The sequence below is a fragment of the Pimephales promelas genome, chromosome 8 (assembly GCF_988280905.1).
Source record: "Pimephales promelas chromosome 8, fPimPro1.hap1.1, whole genome shotgun sequence".
Taxonomy (NCBI): Eukaryota; Metazoa; Chordata; class Actinopteri; order Cypriniformes; family Leuciscidae; genus Pimephales; species Pimephales promelas.
Window position 1 is genome coordinate 38,303,446 of NC_142776.1, and position 17,996 is coordinate 38,321,441.

General features: G+C 33.8%; 2 protein-coding genes across 3 annotated transcripts in view; one reads left to right on the forward strand and one right to left on the reverse strand.

Annotated features, from left to right (window-relative positions):
* Positions 1-11,507, forward strand: tnnt2b (troponin T type 2b (cardiac)). Of its 2 annotated transcripts, none has more exons than XM_089134523.1 (11): positions 1-34; positions 1,132-1,158; positions 1,290-1,311; positions 1,685-1,745; positions 2,098-2,214; positions 3,195-3,272; positions 3,354-3,461; positions 3,538-3,650; positions 5,621-5,711; positions 5,947-5,987; positions 11,124-11,507. In XM_089134523.1, exons 5-11 carry the CDS (start codon positions 2,116-2,118, stop codon positions 11,161-11,163), a joined length of 570 nt encoding a protein of 189 aa, XP_088990649.1. In that variant the 5' UTR covers positions 1-34; positions 1,132-1,158; positions 1,290-1,311; positions 1,685-1,745; positions 2,098-2,115; the 3' UTR covers positions 11,164-11,507. The 2 variants fall into 2 exon arrangements, with proteins under 2 accessions (XP_088990649.1, XP_088990648.1); XM_089134522.1 differs by lacking the exon at positions 1-34 and adding an exon at positions 290-698.
* pkp1b (plakophilin 1b) overlaps positions 11,508-17,996 on the reverse strand; it is a 25,108-nt gene continuing 18,619 nt past the window's right edge. The window contains exons 11-13 of the mRNA XM_039653842.2: positions 17,549-17,744; positions 14,923-15,007; positions 11,508-12,168 (exon numbers count right to left, since the gene is read on the reverse strand). Coding sequence (XP_039509776.1) covers positions 12,094-12,168; positions 14,923-15,007; positions 17,549-17,744 — 356 coding nt within the window. The 3' untranslated portion in view covers positions 11,508-12,093. The remainder of the gene's footprint in view (positions 12,169-14,922; positions 15,008-17,548; positions 17,745-17,996) is intronic.

Sequence of the window (17,996 nt, forward strand, 5' to 3'; positions counted from 1 at the left end):
TTGCAGGATGAGGAAGAGGAGCAGGAGGAGGAAGGTAGTGTGCTCAATGCTGTTGCTAAAGCTACGCCTAATAATAAAAGAGGTTTGCCAGAATGGACTCAGAATTAATAAACAGATTATGTTGTCTGGTGAATCATGAATTGTGTCATGCTAAAATAAAAATAGATAAATGGTGTTTTGCATAAAAACAAATATTTTGGATATTTTATGAAATTCAATGCTTAATTTTTCACACCATCAAATTATTTTTCATGATCGAAATATTTATTAGATAATTTCTTTTGATCATGGGGTGAAATAAAAAAATCCTTTATTTGTGTGCATGTATTGTGCACATTCTATAAATATTTATCATCATTTTGACTCACTGTAATGAATTCAAAGACATATATAAAACAAAGGTTTTTGACTGTTTTAAAAGAAAATACCTTTTTAGTGTTTAATTCAATGTGTTAATTCCCATATCTTTGTCATTATTTGTGAAAAATTCCAGAGTGAAAATTGTTAAATCTTACACCATTTTTTAAAAAATATAAATACTATAATTATAATCACTTAGTTAATTATTATATATAATGCACACCAATTATAATGATCAAAGGAAAGACTTTAAAACAGCGTGTTTTCGGATAAATCACTGTTTATGCGTTCATTTTTAGGGCTTGTAGAGGCCGCTGGGAAGCAAACACTCCATTCAGGTAAAAAAAAAACAAAAAAAAAACACAGGATCAGCAAGTGCTTCTAAACAACACCCAATAATTATACTTTCACAAAGTCTTTGATTAAACCAAGTGTGACACATTTGAGAAGAAGTTTCGAACAATGCCGGCTATTGTGTGCTTAATGGACCGATCCATCATGTCTAAAACCCTCCTGGCTCAAAATGACCCCAAAGCAGCTTTGACCTCTCTGAAATATAGGCCTATGCTAATTGTATCTATTATAAGTAGTCGAAAAAATGCACTCTTTGTGTTACGGAGTTGAAAGGTGACCACCCGAATTTTTTTGAACAGGTTTAGACAAAATAGCTTTTAGTCCAGATTCCCGTGTCTGATAAGAAGCGTGTCTCCAGGGCTTTATCCGTAGATTAGCACACTGCTGACAGGTGACATGCTGTCTTTTCTTATTTAGATGCGGCCGAGGAACATGGAGAGGAAGGTAAACTAATCCTCATTTAAAACTGGTTTGTCCCCGATGAGCAATGAACTAAACCACCTACATTACTTGTATGCAAGTGTTTTCATAAATCCACATTTCTCCCTTTCCCTTATGCAAACTGAATGGTACAGGAGAAGCAAAGCCAAAGCATAAGTGAGTGGTTTTTCAAATATAAATTAAAAGAAAAGAAAAAGACAGGTTTATGTTAGGACTTTTATTTTGTATCACATTTTTCTTTTCCTGTTTCTATGGTTCCCGCTATCTGTCTCCTATAGGTTTCTGATTGTTGTCATGGTTATGATTTGCACCTGTAGTTGCATTTGTTTAGTGTAATTTGTCCGTTCTGATTAATTAAAGACTTTAATTTTGACTTTAAATTAGTATTTTCTAGTGTGCATGTTGCTTACCACTCAACATGATACATAGCCTAACTATAAAATAACCAAAAATTCCCAAATAAAAGACCGTTTTATGAGAAAAAAAAAAACAAAAAAAAAAAAACTAATGCATTGTTGTTGATTTTAAGACCCTTTGTGCCAGCTTTAGTGCCTCCCAAAATTCCTGATGGAGAGAAAGTTGATTTTGATGTGAGTACATTTTGTTATATTTTATTTTATTATTTTTTATTTGTATTTTATTTATTTATTTTATTATTTTTTGAATTATTTTATTTTAATTAATATTTTATTTTATTATTATTCTTTAATGGTATATTATATTGCACCATAAACATGACATTTCCTTTTGTTTTCTCTGTCTACCAGCTATAGGCAGCAAATACTTTCTCAATACGAACATACGTTTACTGTCATACCAATAAATCACACTCAACTTCCAGTTATTAAACTAAACAATGTAATATGACCTGTAGATTTTAGTAGCACTGCCATTAAACAAGTAGTTTTTACTGCCTAGTCACCTTTAAACATGTATCCTTAGGATATTCACCGCAAACGTATGGAGAAAGACCTGACGGAGCTGCAGACTCTCATTGAAGTGCACTTCGAGAGCAGAAAGAAAGAAGAAGAAGAGCTAATCAACCTCACCCAGCGGATTGTAAGGCATTTGACAATTAATAATTAAATACCCGACCGCTGCAACCACGATAAGACAAGTGAAATGACCCTGCTGAATGACATGCCAGACCAGTCGGGTTTGTTGGTAAACAGTGAGTTATACTGGTCCACCGGCTCTAACCAGTTCCAGCAGGACTGGGATTATCCTCACAGAACCAGACTAACCACTACAACCTAGAAAACTGAATACATTCAGTAGATACACTCATATAAAGGCTTGTAAAGCTGAAAGAACTCACTCTTGTACAGTACATCCAAAAGTACTTCATATTTTACCAAAGCAAAATATGAGTGTCTTAGAAAACTATATCAAATTATATGTGAGTCTCCTGGAAGTGAATGCATAAATAACATTATTTTGCAAGTAAGAAAGATTATTCCATTCATGCACTGTAAAAAAAAAAAAACTTGTTGGTTTAACTTAAAAAATTAAGTAACCTGGTTGTTGAGTTAATACAATGAAAGAGATTGATTTAATCATCTGAAACTCAAAATATTATGTTATCTTAACCACATAAATTATTTAAGTTGATTTGACAAAAGAAAAAAAATTGTGATTACAAATCATAAACATTATTATTTATTTTTTTATTATTATTTTTTTACAGTGTGTGATAAAACGTGACATAGATTATCACTAAATAGATTCCAGATCCCATTCTGGAAATAAAATAAACGTGATACACTACCATTCAATTTGATCTTGCAAAAACACTTTTTATTCAGCAATGATGCATTAAATTGATCAAAAGTGACAGTAAAGACATTTGTGATGTTTCAAAAGGTTTCTATTTCAAATAAAAGCTGTTGTTTAGAACTTTCTATTCATCAAATAATCCAAGGATGGAAAAGTATCAGCTTCCTCAAAAATACGAAGAGTGTTTTCAACACTGATAATAATCAGTATATCATCATATTAGAGTGATTTCTGAAGGATCGTGTGTGTGTTGTGATCATCAGGAGAACCGCAGGGCCGAGCGGGCGGAGCAGCAGCGGATCCGCACAGAGCGGGACAAAGAGCGGCAAAACAAACTAGCCGTAAGTCTCTTCAAGAGGACGTCATGGCGATCCTATAGGAGGAAACAGTCGCTTATGGGATTGGTCATTTATTTATTTCAGGAGGAAAAAGCACGAAAAGAGGAGGACGAGGCCAAGAGGAAGGCGGACGATGACGCTAAGAAGAAAAAGGTTCTCGCAAGCTTTCAGTACACGGGATACATGCAGAGGGTAAGACGCCTCAGAGGTCAAAGGTCACAGAGATCAGGTCACCAATGCTCATGTGCTGTTTGGATTTGATTGACAGACAGATAAAAGGGGCGGACCTAAGAAGCAAACTGAGAGAGAGAAGAAAAAAACCATCCTGAGTGAACGGCGTAAGGAAATGAACGTGGAAAACATGAGCGTCGACAAGCTGAGGTAAAATCGTCAAACACCTCAGCCAGCGGGGAATATCCACCTTATTCTATTTCCCATGATTCATAGCGGGTTCAACTGACTAAACGGTTTTCTACTTCCGGTTGAAGTGTGTGTTTACATAGAATGCTAGCCATAGATATGTATATAAAGGCTAGACGTGTTACGGCGGAGTTTCCATCGTCATCACCGGCGGCCATCTTGTCACAGGCAGGCTTTCTGGCGGGCTCTGTTGGTATCTGGTGTAAGAAATACTCTTATCTCGTTGAAATCTTGACGGATTTACAAACGGTTTGGTTTCTTACAAACGTTATTAACGTGGCTATAATTATTTTATATAATTATATTTATCGTTTATAACAAAACAAACCGTTTGAAAATCGGTAGAAAATTGAGCAAGTTACGGTGATTTAAATCGTACATGTACCATTGTTACGAGTGAGCGAGCTGCCTGTGGCAAGATGGCCGCCAGGTGCAGACGTCGACCTCCATTGGCCAGCAGTGTGGGCGACATATCTAGCCTTTATATAGATATCTATGATGCTAGCACTCTAGTCCAGACATTAGAAAAATAGCAGTCTACATGCGTTTTATATTTAATATGAGCCAAATACACACAACACAACAAATCTTTAACTTTTAGGTGGCGAATTATTTTAATGAATTACAAAACAAAAGTAATAGCCTACTAACCGGATGAAGAAGGGTCGGCCTCCACAGAACATAAAATATTATTTTTTATTTTATTTTTTGTGTTCGCATTTATGAGAAAAAAAAATTGCTACGAGCGTGACAGTTCTCCATTACCGACATGAAGCGACTCGCAGAGAGAGCCTTAATTTCTTTAAGGTGAATTTTGTTTTGTATTAATTGTATCTTAATTTCAATCAATGTTTCTTCAACCAGTTGTCTGGTTTTAATAAATAAGTAAATATAGTAAATATAGGCTAGTAGAAAATAGATCATCATGAATAGATCATCTGGTGCGCAAACTGGACTCTGGTCTCATAAATGAAGCGAAACTCGGCGTATAATGTAGCTTACTTTTCCTGAGTCAACTAAAAATATTTAAAATGTTTTTCAGGAAAAAAAGATAATAATAATAATAAAGTTGTTGATATAGTTTCTGTTTCTCCTGTAATCTCGTACTGGAATAGATTATTCAAAAATGTATATTGGGAAAAGATTTTTAACAAATTAAGTAAAAGAAGCGTCCTTCACAATAATAAATACATTTTACCCTGCTAAATATTTCATGATTAAATATAAAAGTAATATTGACACGAGATGCTCATTTTGCCGAGTTCACACAGAAACTGTTTATCTTTTTTGGTCATGTTTCTACACTAAACAATTATGGGAAAATATGTCTTTTATTAAAGACAATGTCCAGCAAGATATTTCAGTAACCTTTGAAGAGGATACTCTGATTCTAACTGTAACTTTGTTACTAATTTAATTTATTTTATTGGCAAATTCTATAAATATGAATGTAAATTCACAAGCTATTTTTTATTGGGTTTTTTTTTTTTTTTTTTTTTGCAAGAATTTGAAATGTACCTTAACACCATCTCATCCTCAGTAAATAAGAAAGCATTAAAAACATTTTTATATGTATAAAATATCTTAATATCTTATTTATTTATTTATTTGTTTTTATTTGAGCAGTAACCATTCAGCTCAAAAGGAGAGAGCCGAAGCAACAGAGCTTAAAAATATATATCTTAATCTCTCTCTCATTTATTATAATTTCTTCTTTGTTTTAGATAATTACACATTGCTAACTTCTTTTCTCATTTCTCAATTTTGTAAAGACATGTTTTGCAATTTTGTTACAGAATTTTATGCTATGATTGTCATCTCTGTTCTGTTTGTAAGCATAAAAAAAGAGAAAGTGCAAAAAAAAAAAGAATAATGTGGATGGCGAGGTATAGCTTTAACATGTGTTAGTTAATCATGTTCTCATCATGCAGAGACGCTGCCAACGAGCTCTGGACGTGGATGCGCCAGCTCGAGGCCGAGAAGTTTGAGCTGCAATACAAATACATGTGCCAGAAGTACGAGGTGAGGTTTCTTACACACAATTATTGCATCACCAGATCGAGATGTTAAAGACGAAAGTCACAACATAAGAACAGGACGTTTATAACATGTCATACATCCATCACATGCAGTCACACCCAGCACAGACTCGACGCGACCGCTTGCCAGAGGCTCAGTTTGATTGACATGAGAAGAGGTTTTATACAGCAGTGATTCACCGAGATTAATTCATATGTGTGTTTTTTTTGTCTTATAGATCACCGTTCTCAGGAATCGAGTCAGTGACCATCAGAAAATGTAAGTGGCTGTGATGTGAGATGATGTCCCCATGCATTATCAATCGCTATTCACACCACAAATGAAAATACCCAGTTTTTATACTTTATTTTGGTGAGGTTGTTCACATGACCCGTATCAGACAGAAACCTGATGATTAAAGTTAGAAGAACTTTGGGTAACGCTTTAGATTACAGCCTGAAACGTACTGTGTAATTATGGGGAATTTACAGTGTAACTTTCTGTTATTATAGTCTACAATAAAATATAAGTATAAGGGAACAATATTTTAAATTTGGGGACAAAAGGGGAACAGCCAGGAGAATTAAAAGCAAATATTTATAATGTAAGTATTAAAGAACAGGGGGGTGCTTATTCTACTATTTATAATTTGGGAGCATTTTAGCGAGAACATACACTGCGTACCTTTTTGTAATAATTGTGTACCAGTATAGGCTTTTAAAAAAATGACAGGGTACATACAGTATCTATGCATTTATAAAAAATAAAAATAAAATGTTTTTTTTTTATTGCAAAAGTGCAGATGTTTATGTTTGGGCTAAGATTATTGTGATTTTTTTTTTTTTTAAATGTACTGGGAAATATATCTGGTTTCATGTGCAGGGAAAGTGGAGCTTGTATAATAAATAAAGGTTTCCGAATCAGTGATATAAGATTGTTTGTGTGCATTTTCCTTTAACAAGAGGGTAACAAACACCACTACATGAAACAAGAGTATCTCTCCCCAATATTTAAGCAAAAGTTGCAATAGTTTTCATTTTCAGTGCACTTTTGTTGTTATTTTTTCTACTAAATGCATAGAAATGTACCCTCACTGTAAAAAATATTTTCAAGATTTGTTATCACAACATATTTTCTTTTGTCATATCAACTTTATAATAATTTATTTAGTTTAGATAACTTATTATTTTGAGTTTCTGATGGTTAAATTAATCTCCTTCATTGTATTAACTCACTTTTTCCAGTTCAATCAACTTAAAATTTTAAGGCAACCAGGTTACTTACTTTTTTAAGTTAAACCAACAAAAAAAATTATAGTGTAGTAATCACAACATTTTTTCTTTTGTCAAATCAACTTTATAATAATTTATTTAGTTGAGATAACTTATTATTTTGAGTTTCTGATGATTAAATTAATCTCTTTCATTGTATTGACTCACTTTTTCCAGTTCAATGAACTTAAAATTTTAAGGCAACCAGGTTACTTACTTTTTTAAGTTAAACCATCAATATTTTTTTACAGTCCTGTCATTTTTAAAAAGCCTATAGAGTATGAACTGGTTCACCATTATTTTAAAAAGGTGTGCTCTTGCTAAATTGCTCCATTAATTATGCAGTACTTTCCGGGCTGTAATCTAAAGCGTTACTGAACTTTGCACTATAGTAAAAGAGTCTCTTAGCTCACCAAAGATGCATTTATTTGATCAAAAATACAATAAAAACTGTAAAATTATGCTGAATTAAAGCTGAATTACTCCAGTCTTCAGTGTCACATGATCCTTCAGAAATCAGGATTTACTGAAAATAAACATTTCTGATTCTTATCGGTGTTGAAAACAGTTGCTTCAGATTGTTGTTGAAACCGTCATGCATTTTTTCAAGATTCTTTGATAAATATAAAGTTCAAATATACAGCTTTTAGTTGAAATCGAAATCTTTTGTAACATTATAAATGTCTTTGCGGTCACTTTTAAGCATTTCTTTTACAAAAATCGCACTGACCCCAAGTGTGCATTGATATTTTTAAACATATCACCTCAAATAGTGCAATCCATAAATGAGGATCGTGCATGACCTTATGGTTCAGATTGTTCTGGCATTCTTCTATTGTCAATACAGCCGCATTCAACCTGTCTGGGTGTTAAATATCAAGCAACTGTTCAACAAGAAAACAGTCCTAAAATAACATATTGACCTCAGTGAAGGCCTCGGTAAAGACCTAGCTAAGATGCGTAATGCCGCTAAGATAATCTAGCATAGCATCGTGTTTCCAGAACTTTCTGTGTGAAATAACAGTTGCTGCTTTGTTGTAGCATGACCATTGATCAGATTGTGATCCTAAAAGCAGACAGATGACTCATTGTGTACATGCGAAGTACACGGTTCAATGAGAGGATCAGATGGTAATATGCTGGAATTTTGATACGCCTTTTTACTGAAGGATCATATTTATACAGCATTGAAAGGATAACATGTTACCATTCCAAAACATGATTATATGGGAGCTTATCGCAATTTATCTCACAATTCGGACTTTTTCCCTCACATTTGCGGTTTATAACTCACAATTCTGGCTTTCTTCTCACTTGTGAGTCAGAATTGTTTATCAAGAGTTAGAATTATGAAACATAAGCTTGCACTTTATGAGAAAGAAATCAGAATTGTAAGATAAAAGTAGCAATTCCTTCTTAATTCTTTGTTCCATGGAGGAAACAAGCTTTTATATAATATATTTTTATGCAAAATATACACGATTTTTGGTCAACTTAAGTATATAGTCAAACTGAATCAATCCAATGAAATTAAATGTATGCAAAAAATAATTTAATAATCAGATACAAATGATTACACCGAATTACCATATTTATTCATATCATAAATTGCACTGAAAGATACTTTAAAGAATATTACATCATGCTCCTGTCCAAAACATGCTATTATCATATTTTATATAATATATATATATATATATATATATAAATGTGTCAGGTTATATTAATCTAAAACAACTTGTTTAATTCAAGTAAAAAACACTGTAAAAAAATATCCGTGATTTTAACAGTAAAAGACTGTAAAAATGCTACAGTGCAAAACTGTTAATTGGTTAACAGAAAGTTTTCATACTTTATATGGTAAATAACTGTGATATAATTTTACAGTAAAATACCGTTAAATTTACAGTTTTTGAAAGTGAAAAAGAACAAATCGTTGTATAATTTACAGATATCAATAAGTTGGTAAATCAACATTTTATCAGAAAATAAAATACGGTTTATTACTGTAAATTTTAAGTTAAGTCTGTAAAACGATTAACGTTCCTACCGTATTTTTAACGGTAAAGTTCTGGCAACCACAGCTGCCGTTTTTTTACCGTAAAATTTACGTTTTATTTTTTACAGTGAATATATTATTTAACATTAATGAGTCATTCTATAATGCTATAAACATAATTGAATTATGTGGCAAAATGAAATTTAAATTACACTGTACACTGTAAAAAAATATTGTTGGTTTAACTTAAAAAATTAAGTAATCTGGTTGCCTTAAAATTTTAAGTTGATTAAACTGGAAAAAGTGAGTTAATACAATGAAGGAGACTGATTTAACCATCAGAAACTCAAAATAATAAGTTATCTGAACTAATTAAACAATTTAAGTTGATTTGACAAAAGAAAAAAAATGCTGTGATAACAAATCTTGAAAATATTTTTTTTTACAGTGGTACTGCCATGCTCGTGACCAAATGACACATTATAATGCAAAATATAACAAAAAATTGTCAGATAACTTCTTTAATTTAAGCAATATAGGGTACACTTTAATATTATTAAATCCCACAAAAATAACAGAATTGAATGCATGATACTAAAACATATGTGGGGGTGTAAAGCTCGTTTTGCATGCATGTGGACAGCTGCTGAACACTAACCCGGAGGTACAAACCAGCATTAACTAACAAACCAGCAGTCGATCCCATCATTCACAGGACTTAACAAAGCCTTAGTCCAACCCAGTGTTCAGATCGGTGATGTATCTCACGCCAAACACACATGATCCTGCTTGACTCATGCCAAATCTGTTCAGACTTGCCGAGTTGTGGCTAATCTGAGCGGCACTGAACTGAGATCAGCTTTAACAACCGCTGGAGCCTCGACTGTGGGAATAACACAGGAGTTTATGATGTCTCTACAGGCTCCAGTTATGATGCTGCCGATATCCACATGTCATGTCAGCGCATTTAAAGCATGACAGATCCGGCAGCTGTTCAAGGGGTTAAAGGGGTCAGACAGACCCGGGGCTCCTGGGAGATCTGCTCTAAGCCACCCGAGATGCTGCAAAATAACACTAATCTGATGCTGGCTTAAATACATGGATTTTGTTAACACCTGATGTGCTACCGGCATATACTGTATATTAGGTCATGCTACATTCCTGCAAATAAACACATGGATCCAAGAATCTTCACTTTTAAAAGAACTTTTGCTGATAATTTACTCACCCACATGCCATCCAAGATGTCCATGTCTGAAAAGAAATTAAGGTTTTTGATGAAAACATTCCAGGATTTTTCTCCATATAATGGATTTCAATGGGGTCCAAACGGTTCAAGGTCTAAAAGACACTCTCAGTGCAAACTGAAAAGTGTTCAAAGGGTTTTAAATGATTTCAGACGATGAATACGGGTCTTATCAAGTGAAACGAGCGCTCGTTTAATAAATAAATAACAAAGTTTATGTTTTATAAGCTCAAATGGTCGCCTTGCTCTGTTCTGTGATGCGTCTTTGTGACTGTCCTGTTCGAACTCGTTCATCAAAATGAACAAATCTTTTCCAGAGTCAAATTGTTCATTTCGTTCATTGAATTAACAAAATGACACGAAAAAAGATTCGTTCATTTTGATGAATGAGTTTGAACAGGAGAGTCACGAACTCGCATCACAGGCGAGCATTTGTGCTTATAAAACTTAAACTTTGTTATTTATTTTTTAAATGAGTGCTCGTTTCGCTTGATAAGACCCTTATTCATCGTCTGCTGTCGTTTAAAGCCCTTTGAAGCTGCACTGAAACTCTCATTTGGACCTTGAACCATTTGGTCCCCATTGAAGTCCATTATATGGAGAAAAATCCTGGAATGTTTTCATCAAAAACCTTAATTTCTTTTCGACTGAAGAAAGAACGACGTGGACATCTTGGATGACATGGGGGCGAGTAAATTATCAGCAAAAGCTTTTTTAAAAGTGAACTACTCCTTTAAGTTTAACAAATAACCTTTTTATTCTTTGTGACCTTGTAGATCACGACCTCAAATAGGTCACATGTCTATTCTGATCTGAAAATCAATATGCAACCATATTGATAATTTACACATTATTTATTTAAAATAAATAAATAATGCATTTTTGTTTTTCCCCCTTAGAACAAAAGGATCCAGGACTAAGAGAGGACTAAGAAAATAATACAGAGATGCCAGCAAACTCATCATACAACATCATTTGCATTGATAATACGTTTAAATATAATTCTGACTGAACTGAAGACCTACAGAGAAAGAAATCAGCAGTCTGAAGAGAATGAACCGAGTGAAGCTGGCTTTTAAGATTAAATGATCTTGTTGATTTAATGAATCATATGCATAATGTGAAAGTTGGCATGCATTTTCAAAGCACGACTATAAATCAAATATTACCGGGAAGTAAAGATGTTACAGTAAATCAGTTAAATCAGTTTCTTTTTGCATGGGTGAAATTGTGATTCTGTAAAAGTTATAAATATTTAACAATAAAGTGTGACAGAGACATGGCACTGTTGAAAACTTTATTGAAAGTCAATGTGAGCTGAAAAACATGATTTATCCACACCCTAAACAGAACAACCACAAGATTTGTAATGATGAACAGATGTCAAAATAGAGACGCCTTGATATACGTTTATATTGCTAGATATATATATATAACAATATATATATAACAATGTATAAAATATAATATAATTATATGATATGAACCTATAACATATAAAGTGACTGTAAAATGTCTTTAACATACTAAAGAGTAACAATGGAGTATTTAACACTATAAAAACTGCCAAACTGAATGAAAATACTACAGACATGTGTCAAAATGAAGACAAAAAAACAGTTTTTGTCATTGCATTCATCATGCATTGTTCTTAACAAAAAAGCATCTACTGCCCCAAAAGAAATTAAAGCTCATTCTTACCATTTCTTCTTAATACTTGAATGAAAATATTGATTTATTTACGCCTATTTTCATGGCGAAAACAACATAATTCATTCAATTAACAAAAAACTACTTAAGACATTTCGGGTTCTTAAACGACATTACAGTGCAATGCAATTAAAACGCCGTTCGTTTGTAAAGTGCGTCTCAGTCGACCACCTGGAAAGACTTGAAAGCTGCCGATGTGATGTCATTCACGAAGGACTTCTTATTCATGCCTTGCTGCAAGATAAACACACACGCCAGATTAGATATTTCACTGTGAATATTACTAAACATCAACAACAATCAAAATGTAGAATTCAGACCATGCACTCTAAACAATACTGGGTTGTTTTAACCCAAATTTGGGTCAAATATGGACAAAAGCTGGGTTAAAAACGTAATTAAAGTTGAAGTTGGGTTAAAATTTTAAATTACATTTTAACCAAATGTGGGCAAAATAGTTTTGATTTATTTTTTAAAAAATACTTCCCTTGATCTGAGCGGTACAAGACTTGGCTACTTTTCCTAAGTTTGCCTCCTGAACACAATTCTACAATATTAAGTGGGTGAAAAAAAACTTCTTAATCTTGTTTTTGGGTCAAAAATGGGCACCCATAGAAATGAATGGGAAAAACTGTAATTTAGCCAAAATAAGACAGCAAAGTCACTTCATCTTTAGGTTTGAGCTCTAAGAACTTATTGGGATGATATTTTAATGTAGTTAAAAAATAAAACATAAAAATAAGCATAATTTACATAGAAAATATGGTACTTTTTGAAGTAAATAAATTCAAAAATACCCCCCAAAAATAAAAAAACACCATAAATGGATAGACAAAACTTTATCAAAGACAGTGATATAACATTTATAATAAATAAAAGTTAGGATCACACCTGAGTCCTCTGTGCCCACATTTGTCCACAATTACAGGATTAAGGGCTATAAAGTCAATACGGTTTGAGGGCTACCCCAACATTTAGGTTTGTCCATATTTGACCCAAATTTGGGTTAAAACAACCCAGCATTGTTTAGAGTGTGTTATTAGCCAGCAGATGCTTGTGTACAAGTGCTGTGCGCTTTCCTCTCAATAACAAACACACACACACACACACACACACACACACACAACAACAGTGAGAAAACAGCAGCTGGATGTGTTAGCTCTCATATTCACCACACACACTGTTGTGATAACAGTTTACACACTTTGGTCCACTAAATGTGCTTAATAAATCAAATGTGTTTTAAAATCAACAAATAAAATGTTGATTGACTGATAAAAGTATATTTGAGACTCTAAACTATATAGATCTGGCTGTGTTGCACTAAACTACACTATAATCTTTTATCTTTTTCTCAGCAAAAACGTCCTTCACTTAGAAACTAGTCATAGAAGTCGGGGAAGTTTTGTTAAAAGCTGTTCATTGGCAATAATAAAACAAAGAAGTGATTAATACATGAAAGTTCTCACATTAAATACAGTAAACATGATCTAACAGCAGTATTTACCTGTATATGTGCACACAAAGACTAGCATGGCATTATCGGAGTATTATGAAACCAGTGAGGTTAGATTCTTTAGGTCATCTGCACACACACACAGTCGGTGTGGTGTCATTGGTTTTCACCCGTAAGCACTCTCACACACACCTCACATCTAGTTCTCCGTACCACACCCATCCACTAATCCACACCCGCCCGACACACACACTGACGCATAATATCCCACAGCCAGCTTCGGGAAGGACATACACACACTGACAAACTCTCACACTACTTTTCTTATATACGCATGCTTATAAATAAGAGGTGTTTACATCTATAACTCACCACTTAACTGTCACCGTCCCACAGGTGGGACGTTTGCCACTATATTTTTCAAACAATAATATCTTAGTAAATACCTTAAATAATATTGACAAACTATATATCATTTGAAAGCTTACAATCTCTAGTTTCCATATTTGGTGACTGATTTTCAAAATATATTACAGAGGAGCCATAATTTATCAATATAAAACAAGAATATTTTCATACTCATAAGGCGTGTTCAGACCTTTATTTAAAAATAGCAGTAAACATGAAAAATCATGAAAAAATGGTAGATATCTCAGTTTGTTTTCATGCCAAAAGTTCAAAAGATAGAATCCATTCAATTATTTTGGAAAAAAAGGTCTGAAAACTTTGAAATATCAAGAAAAAAAAAAATAAATTCACCATTTGTGACGTGGCAGCTAGCTATGACTTACATGCGTGTTCTTTGTGTTTCTTAGAGGTTCAATTCATATCAAAATCTGCCAAACTTCCCATGCTACTTCTGAATAGGATCTCTACTTCAGAAATTGTATGAAAATTGTGAAAATAATGGTTCATATCACTCAAAACAGGAATGGAAATGCAGGCGCCCTTATATGGGCAGTAATGGAGTCTGATTGTGCCCTAGTGAAAAAGTTTGGTACTGCGCTCAAACAAAATCTTACTGAAAGCTCATTTTTTGAGATATCAACCTAAAATTTGAAACACAACTTGTTCAGATTTTTGGCTTTGATCTTTCTGCCGTTTTAGAGTAGCCCAGGTTTTGAAAATATATATTTTATGTAAAATATGAATAATTAATATTTTTACATTGTACATTTCCATAAACTCAAACTTCTATAACTTTTTTTCTGTTTCACTTTCTTAATTTATTTCACTTCTACAAAAATCTGCCAAAATGTCTTCTTTAAAACAAGACCAATCATATGTCTATATTCCAAAGCATTCTTGAATTACAACCATTTAAGTTCGAAATGTGCATTTTCATGTCTATTCAAAAAAGGGGGGGTGACAGTTAACAGGTTAAACACATATTTAAACACATATTTAATCAGTTTCAGGAACTGTTTACTGTACATCTCCAAAGAAGCTTAAGAAACAGTTTTGATTCAAAGTTCAAAGCCAATATTTTGGAGCAGATATTTGGCAGATCTGGCTTATGTTTGCAGTCTTACCTTTTTAAGAAAACTCTGAAAGCTCTTTTCCGACCACAGACTGTGAAGGAGGACTCCGGCCGCAGCGCTGGACTTCGGCAGACCCCTGACGGAAAATTCAGACAGATGTTCCTCAGAAATCAATTCTTACCATTTTTACTTTTTTTCCCTTTATTTTTTCTATTTTCTGCAGCTATTTTGGACAAAATGTATATCTGTAATATATATATATATACACACACACATTTTTGGCCCATTTTTTTTTTTGCTATCAAAATGTACATCTGTAATACACACACACACACACACACACACACACACACACACACACTTTTGGCCCATATGTTGTTGTTTTTTTTTGCTTTCAAAATGTATATCTGTAATATATATATATGTATACACACACACACACACACACACACACTTTTGGCCCATATGTTTTTTGTTGTATTTTTTGCTTTCAAAATGTATATCTGTAATACACACATACACACACACTTTTGGCCCATATGTTTTGTTTTTTTTTGCTTTCAAAGTGTATATATTTAATACACACACACTTTTGGCCCATATGTTTTTTTTTTTTTTTTGCTTTCAAAATGTATATATGTAATATACACACCCACACACTTTTGGCCCATTTAGGGTTTTTTTTTTTTTTTTTGCTTTCAAAATGTATATCTGTAATACACACATACACACACACTTTTGGCCCATATGTTTTGTTTTTTTTTTGTTTTTTTGTTTTGCTTTTTTACAAAAAAAACCAAAAAAAAAAAAAAAACACACACACACTATTGGCCCATATGTTTTTTTTTTGTTTTTTTTTTGCTTTTTTTTTACACACACACACTTTTGGCCCATATGTTGTTGTTGTTGTTGTTTTTTTGCTTTTAAAATGTATATATATAATATATTAATATATATATATATATATATATATATATATTTATTTATTTATTTATTTATTTTTTTTTTTTTGCTTTTTTTTACACACACACACACACACACTTTTGGCCCATTTTGTTTTATTTTGTTTGTTTTTTTGCTTTCAAAATGTATATCTGTAATACACACACACACACTTTTGGCCCATATGTTTTTTTTTCTTCTAACTGTACGTTCACACCGCCGCCGTCGAGCACGCTCATCTATAGTACGGGGAAGCGCGTTGACGCTTTGAGCGCTCTGACGTTGCAGGAGAACAGAAGCGTCACAACAGAAGAAAAAAAAGCACACGCAATACATTGAAGAAACCCTTTATAATCACAGCATTTTTATTACCGTTTTGGTCACATTCGGACAGGGAAAAAAGAATAGTTAGCTGTTATTATTTGCATTAGGTCAAATCGGTGTCACCGTGAGCAAATGAATTGCGAGCGTTCGTAAATATTTGAAATAAAAGTTGCGCTCATAAGCAAGTCATAAATGATAGGAAACAGCATCGGCGATTATTAGCTTCTCTTCCATTTTCTCGGAACTAATGTTTTGGTCAGCCGGCGCGAAGGACGTCTATATTCTGATTGGTTGCTGGGGTTTTGCCGCAGCTCATTACCATAAAGTTGAGCTTCTTTCAACTTTCTGATTGACGCTCAAACGTTGACGCTCCTTGCAGCCGAGAGAAGCCAGAATGACCCCCGCCGCTTTGGAAGCTCAAAGGTGTGTGACAGAGATGTTCACAAGTCATTTTTTGGAAGTCCAAGTCTTAAATTAATTGTCATTGTCTAATTAAATATGTGCGAATTTGCATATATTTAAAAAAAAAAAAAAAAAAACGAAATCTAAATATAGCCTATTAGATAAAGCCAGGTTTAAAATAATTTTTTCATTGTGTTCACATACAGTAATAGATGGGGGGAAAATAGATATTTATGGATATCTACTTTCGTTATCCTGTTATCAGATAGATTTTCGCCATGTTTTTATAAAAACATTGTTATATAAATCAAGCTAGGAATAATATATTTACAAATCCATCTGTAATAGTCTTCCTAATAAAACTAGGTACAGGTTTGGTACATACTGTAGGTGGTACTGAAGTGGAGATTTCAGACTTGGAGTTTGAGAGAAAAGTCATTTTGAGAAAACGCAAAACGGGATCTAAAGATTTCCATCAGGCCAATGAGATTGCTCATTTAGAGTTAAATCCCCCCTTTTACTTTCGCGATTGGTTGCTGATTAAAAGGAAATGACCATATTTGGATCCGACAACATTGAACTGGAGAGAGAGAGAGAGGGAGTGAGAGAGCTTTCTAATGAGCGGGATGTTTTACAAAGCCAACTTTTGTTGAATTTATGAGAAATCTACAGACGCAAAGTCAATAGAGACGGTTGGATTGTTTTCCCCCGCTGTGGGCGTGGCCTAAATACGCTCTGTCTCATGCACAGTATGACAAAGGGCGGGGGACATGCAGCTCATCATACGCTTCCCCAACGTATGCGCCAATAAAAGAAAATAGAAATACATTAAAATGAATTTAGATTTAAAAAGCGATAATTGCATGAAAACAGGTTGCCGACGAGTCTTTTGGGTCGAGTCACGAGTCAAGTCTGAAGTCAGCTGTTTGTGTGACTCGAGTCCCCATCTCTGGTGTGTGACGGTGTGAACGTACAGTAATTCATCAAGACTCAACTGAACAGTACTCACAGATTGAGACTCATGTTGTTGAGGGAGTTGATCAAGCCGTTGTTCAGCAGACTCTTGCCGATCTCAGGATCGGCCTTCAGCAGGGAGTGTGCGCTGTGGAGAGCGGTCGCCATTGTGCTGTCGTGTTCGGGAGAGGAATCGCCCTTCGTGAGCCCCGAGTTCAGGAAACCGACCAGCTGCGGGAGAGTCTGACGGGCTGGACCATCAAAACACGTTCATCAACATCACGCTGACCTCAACATCATACATGTACCACACACCACAACAGTACTTGTACTTGCTCAATATAAACCAGACAAAAGCATACAGCACTAGTGATCAAGTTCTGTAAGCTTGATATGCTTGATTTTTGTAGAAGTTAAATAAGTTTGAGTTTATGAAAATGTCAAAACCTGGGTGACTGTAAAACGGCAACAAAATCAAAGCCAAAAAATCTGAACAAGTTGTG